This window comes from Bactrocera latifrons, unplaced genomic scaffold (assembly GCF_001853355.1).
Source record: "Bactrocera latifrons isolate USDA-ARS-PBARC rearing strain unplaced genomic scaffold, ASM185335v1 scaffold_795, whole genome shotgun sequence".
NCBI lineage: Eukaryota > Metazoa > Arthropoda > Insecta > Diptera > Tephritidae > Bactrocera > Bactrocera latifrons.
Genome location: NW_017537484.1, coordinates 8739 through 14279, shown reverse-complemented (window position 1 = coordinate 14279; position 5541 = coordinate 8739). Strand labels below are relative to the sequence as shown.

General features: G+C 34.8%; 1 protein-coding gene across 1 annotated transcript in view; it reads right to left on the bottom strand.

Annotated features, from left to right (window-relative positions):
• Positions 1-5541, bottom strand: part of LOC108976666 (FERM domain-containing protein 8-like) — a gene marked incomplete at its 3' end in the record, with an annotated part of 53013 nt that overhangs the window by 43778 nt on the left and 3694 nt on the right. The window contains exon 2 of the mRNA XM_018945908.1: positions 4104-4252. Coding sequence (XP_018801453.1) covers positions 4104-4252 — 149 coding nt within the window. The remainder of the gene's footprint in view (positions 1-4103; positions 4253-5541) is intronic.

Here is a 5541-nt window from a genome sequence, read left to right as displayed (position 1 = left end):
CGTCAGTTTCGAGTTCGAGTCAATAATATATTTTCCAATGTAAATTCCCTTAAAAATGGTATACCACAAGGCTCCCCGCTCTCTGTAATTTTATTTATTATTGCTTTTGATAAACTTACTGACATTTGTTTAAATATTAAGAACATTAAGCTAACTTTGTACGCGGATGACGCTATTATTTATACAAATTTAAAAGATCCACTGAAAATTAACGAAGCTTTTCAAAAAATACTTTTAGAATTTAAAAAATGGGGTCCCCGCACCGGAGCATCTATTTCCATTTCAAAATGTAAATTACTACATATTTTCAAAAAGAAAAATTGTAATTATCCTCTACTTATATTTGATAACACTGCAATAGAATCTGTTAACTTAAACTTAAAAACCTTAGGAATTTTTTTTGACAACAAATTTAATTTTAAATACCAATGAATTAGTCTTCGAAAAAACCTATTCAAAAGGCTCAATATAATTAAATACTTATCTAGTAARCGTTCATTTATACATACAAATACTCTAATTAATATTACAAGAGCCAYAATACTCTCTAAAATCGMTTATGGCTTACCGATTTATGGATGGTGTGCCAACACAAATATAAAGCAATTGGAGGCTTCATACCATGCTGCGATTCGCCGTAGCATAAATGCGTTTCCTACATCACCAGTAAAAAGCATCTTGGGTGAAAGTGGTCTACCATCAATAAAAGAGAGAGTTTACGAAACGACGGTCCAACTACTTCAACTGCTAAATTCGCCAAACACTGATCTTCATATAATGCTTAGAAAAGCCGCAAGACACAAAAAAAAATTCCAACTTAATTCCACGCTTCAACGCTGCCTTGGGTATGGCACAGCCATAAACATACTTCTACCATCCAAGACGAGCAAAATCAACATTCAAATGGAATGGCTAATAAACGAAGTCACTATAGATACCTCATTGCATAATTTCAAAAAATTGAATACCAATAATGCCACCTTCCAACAATATTTTCTTGAAATCGCTAATGAATACAAGCGTAAAAAATTTTCGGCTATTTATACTGATGGYTCCAAAGCAACAAATACAGCTTTCGGAGTTACAACATCCAATGGRACAATCATTACAGGCGGAATTCTTCCTTCTCATTCATCTGTTTTCACTGCCGAGGCTTTTGCCATCCACAAAGCTTTAGAATATACCACCCGACAAAAAGGCAAGTTTGTAATCTGCTCTGACAGCTTTTCTTGTTTAAATGCAATCCGTAATATACGCAATAACTCCACAATAATATCAAAAATTCGAGACATATGCATCAAAAACAAACGAAAAATAGCTTTGCTCTGGGTACCAGGCCACGTCGGAATTGCTGGGAACGAGCATGCAGACAATGCCGCTAAGTACTTTGAGTCAGCACCGACTCTTCTCCATGAGTTAAATGACGAAAATGATCTTAGAAAACTGTTACAAAAGCATGTACAGGAAAGAAGACGCGCGGACTGGAGAAATTTCGAACACCCGTATAAAAASTTCAACCCACTTCGAAATAAAATTTACTACCCTAGCAATATATTTCGACTGCAAGCAACCGTATTCACACGTTTAAGAATCGGCCATACACAAATCACACATCAGCACCTACTCACCGGAAATCCTAAGTCATCTTGCCCCTTCTGCTCCAACACACTATCCGTGGACCACATCTTACGCACCTGTCCAGCTGTAGAGAGTATTAGGCATAAACACTTTATTTCTGCTCAATATCAAACACTGTTAAAAACACCATCTTTTGAAAATATTACATGTATTTATAATTTTCTAGTGGAATGTAACATACATAATACGATATAATATAGATTTGTTATAATATCGGAGTCGATGGCCAAAGCTGCTCGCACTCCTCCTTATCACTAGGTTTAATAGCCCTTATATTTTTCCTAATAAATGTAATAATAATAATAAAGAATTCAACACAACCTCAATAAAATTTTTCACAGACCCCAAGCTAGTAGCAAAAATAATTTCAATAGAATTTCTTCAAAAATTTAACGTTCATATCCAAAAAAAAAAAATTAAATGTTTTCGATCGAAACAATTTTGTACAAAAAAAAAAGGTTTATTGTTAAAAACGAGAAAATTCTATGCCTCATTATAACAGTTATTCAAACTCAACCAAAGTGTCAAATCTCAACAATTGCCAAACAGCATCATGGTTCTCAAGGGCTCTAAAAAGTCAAATACTACACAGCGAAATTACCGCGACTGTAATTACGAGCGAGAGCGCACCGACTGGATTCGGTAGAGTTCTTAATATGACCAAACAGGCTTACCCTAATGTTGCTTTAGCAAGAAGTGGTGTGTTTTGGTGGTACCGGGACTTTTTGGAGGGCCGRGAAGAGGTCGCTGATGGAGACCTGAAGAATGTGAATGTACGATGCTCATTGTCTCTTTTGACCTCAAAGGCATCGCCCACCTTGCATTTTTTCTCTCGGGACAAACCGTCAATTCCAAGTTTTACGAGGAATTCCTCAAGAGACTCAATRTTGGAAGGGTTGATCGAGTCCGACAAGACCTTGCAGCTGATAGGAAGTTCCACCACGCAACACCCCGGCCTACGCCTTTCTTGTGAGCTGCTACTTAACCAAGACCCAACGCCACGACAGCCGCCCTACAGCCCAAATATTGCTCCTCAGGAGTTTTTTGTTTCGTTACCTGAAAGAGCCGATGAAAGGCAAGCTTTTTGAGATGACGATTGTAACAATTGCTTCAATATTTTTTTTGTTTAAATCGACTCAGTCCTATTACTTTCCGGACAAATCCTGTACAAGATATTACACGTACAATGACCTACAATCAAAAGTAAGCATAAAAAATTTCCAAAAAGGCCGGTTTGTTTTAAGTTGAGCTTTACCTTAGGTCCTTAGGGCAACGCAAGTTCTAATATTTTAGTATGTTATTTTAAAACGTATAATATATTTATCAATATATATGAAAAATCGGTTTTTCCGAAATTCCACACTAGGTGAAATACTTTGGAGAATTTATTCAATTCGTCTTCTAAAGCAAACTGCAGTCGTTGTAACAAATTAATGCAATCAGTAAATGCATCACTTTTGACACTACTATGGAATTTTCTGATTTTTCTCCTTAATTATAAATAGGGGGCATATTAACCCAAGATATCAGAGAGGTGAAGATGGCTAGGAACTCACTGCTTTTGGTGGCAGATCACGGAGTACGCAGAAAAAGTTTTAATTATTATTGGAACAGATGTTGGTTCGCATCATACAGCCTGGGTATGGTTCCTCCTTTATAAATAGGGGTAAAAGGCGCATAGAAGCGTGACAGTCTATTATCGGACTATTATCGGATATTCTCTTTTCCAACTACAGATACAGTAATTTCAAAGTTTATATCGGAGATATTGAGCTACAGAGGCCCAGAACAAACTGGAGCACTTATGTGACCTAACTGAATCGCTCCATATCTACTCCCTCAGTACCTGATCCGTTAAGTTTTGTGTTAAACATAGGTTTAGCAGTGTAAACGGTCTCATTATTGGTGCCCTGGATGAAAGGGGAACTAATGAACCTACGTCGGAACTCTCGCAGGGCCTTTAACAAAGCTAAGCTTTTCAATAGCATGAAATGTCCAAATGCTTTTCTCATATTGTGAATATAAATATAGGCTCAGAATGGCAAAACGCCACTTTTGGCGTTTATTCTGTGGTCAAGAAGACAACGTGCATAAGTGAACTTAAAAAAAATTTCGAAAAGTCATATACAGACCGTACTTATGGTTGACAGTCAAAGGTATACTGCATTTAACATGGAGGATACAAAAATATAATATTGTATATAATTATGGTTACCAAAGCATTTAGTAATTGCGAACATTTTGAAACAGTAACGGTGCAGATCTACGTTCTGTAGGATAGCGGGAAATACACCATCCGTGTCGGCTGCAACTTCGCAACTACTAAACGCTTTGTTCACCACGTTGAATATACCTGAAATTTTAACAAATATTGAAATATTTCACATACATATTATTCAGAGCATTTGTAATAKTATATATAATAATTTTATTTTAATCTTAATCTGACCTCATTCCTCACTTACATTTTGCAAGGGCCTTTGAATCAATGATGTAGATTTGGATCCATTTATATTATTCATAATAATTGAATTATTACAAGACGTACTTTGCAATCTAGAGTGATCTGATTTAATGTTTAACTTATGGTCGCCATTGATCAAAATACCCGCATCTGCAAAAAATGTGTGAAAAGTTTATTATTATTATTTAAAAAAATAATTTATTGTATATAAAATTTTCTGGACATGGAGGCAACTCAACAAACCATATCAACCGATAAAAAAATTGCATTTATTAAAATTTTTCAAATTATGCATTATATTCATTACAATTTTGTTCTTAATTTCAGTTATATTCGTATGTATAAATTTGGTAACGACAGTTTACTTATGTATGAATATTAGCAATTTAGAAGGAATGGTAAGATAATATTTTATACTATCGCAATTTGTGAGTAAAATCAAGTTAAGAACGCAAACGAGATACATACTACAAGGAGCGTTCCAAACTAAACAGGACCTTATGAGTCTAGCACCCCTTGTGGCGACATCTACATATATGTCGGATGGTGCGTTAGAATCTGATATCTTTTTATCGATTATCCATTGAGAATTTCGTGACATTTCATTGATTGAAAGTGAAGTTATTACGTTTCAGTATGTTTTCGCACCGATAATGAGCTTCGAACAAAGAGCCAACATTAAATTTTGTTTTAAAATTGGAAAAACTTTTACCGAAACGTTTCCATTAATGAAACAAGTTAATGGTGATGATTGCCTATCCCGTAGCAAAGTGTATGAGTGGTTTCAATATTTTCAAATTGGTCGTGAGGACATAAATGACGATCAACATGTGATCCAATCAAAATCCGTGATCACCGGAAATTCCATCGCAGTTGTGCGTGAATTCATCAAAAATCGACAGAAATCATCATTGAAATTCATGAAAACTGAAGCAAAAGGAGACTATATTTAATAAAATTAATTGATTTTACCGAAAAAAACATTTGTTCGTTTTGTTTTTAAGTCCTGTTTTCTTTGGAACGTACGCCTTGTATATGCAAATGGGTCAAACTGCGTCAGGTGGTCCATGAAATATTTCTTCAAAATTATATTAATTATTCTATTTTATTAAAGTTACTGAAGGTTAACCCTTAATAGCCTGATTTTTTTTTTGAGCTCAAAAAAATATATGTTATAAAACTCACGATTCTGAACAAGATTTGTTCTATAACTTTGTTTGCAAGTGAAAATTACCTCAGCTAGGTAGAAAAACCCTGGTTGGTTCCTAGCGGAACCACTAAGCTCCCGAACTTCAAAAATAAACAAGATGAGTTAAAAAMAAAAACATTTTTATTTCGATGTTGGTCAATGTTTTTGTGTGCTGTTGCATGTCGATTTGTCTTTTTTATTGTAAGAAAAGGATATACAGGATACACCACAGAAATATATACTACACCAT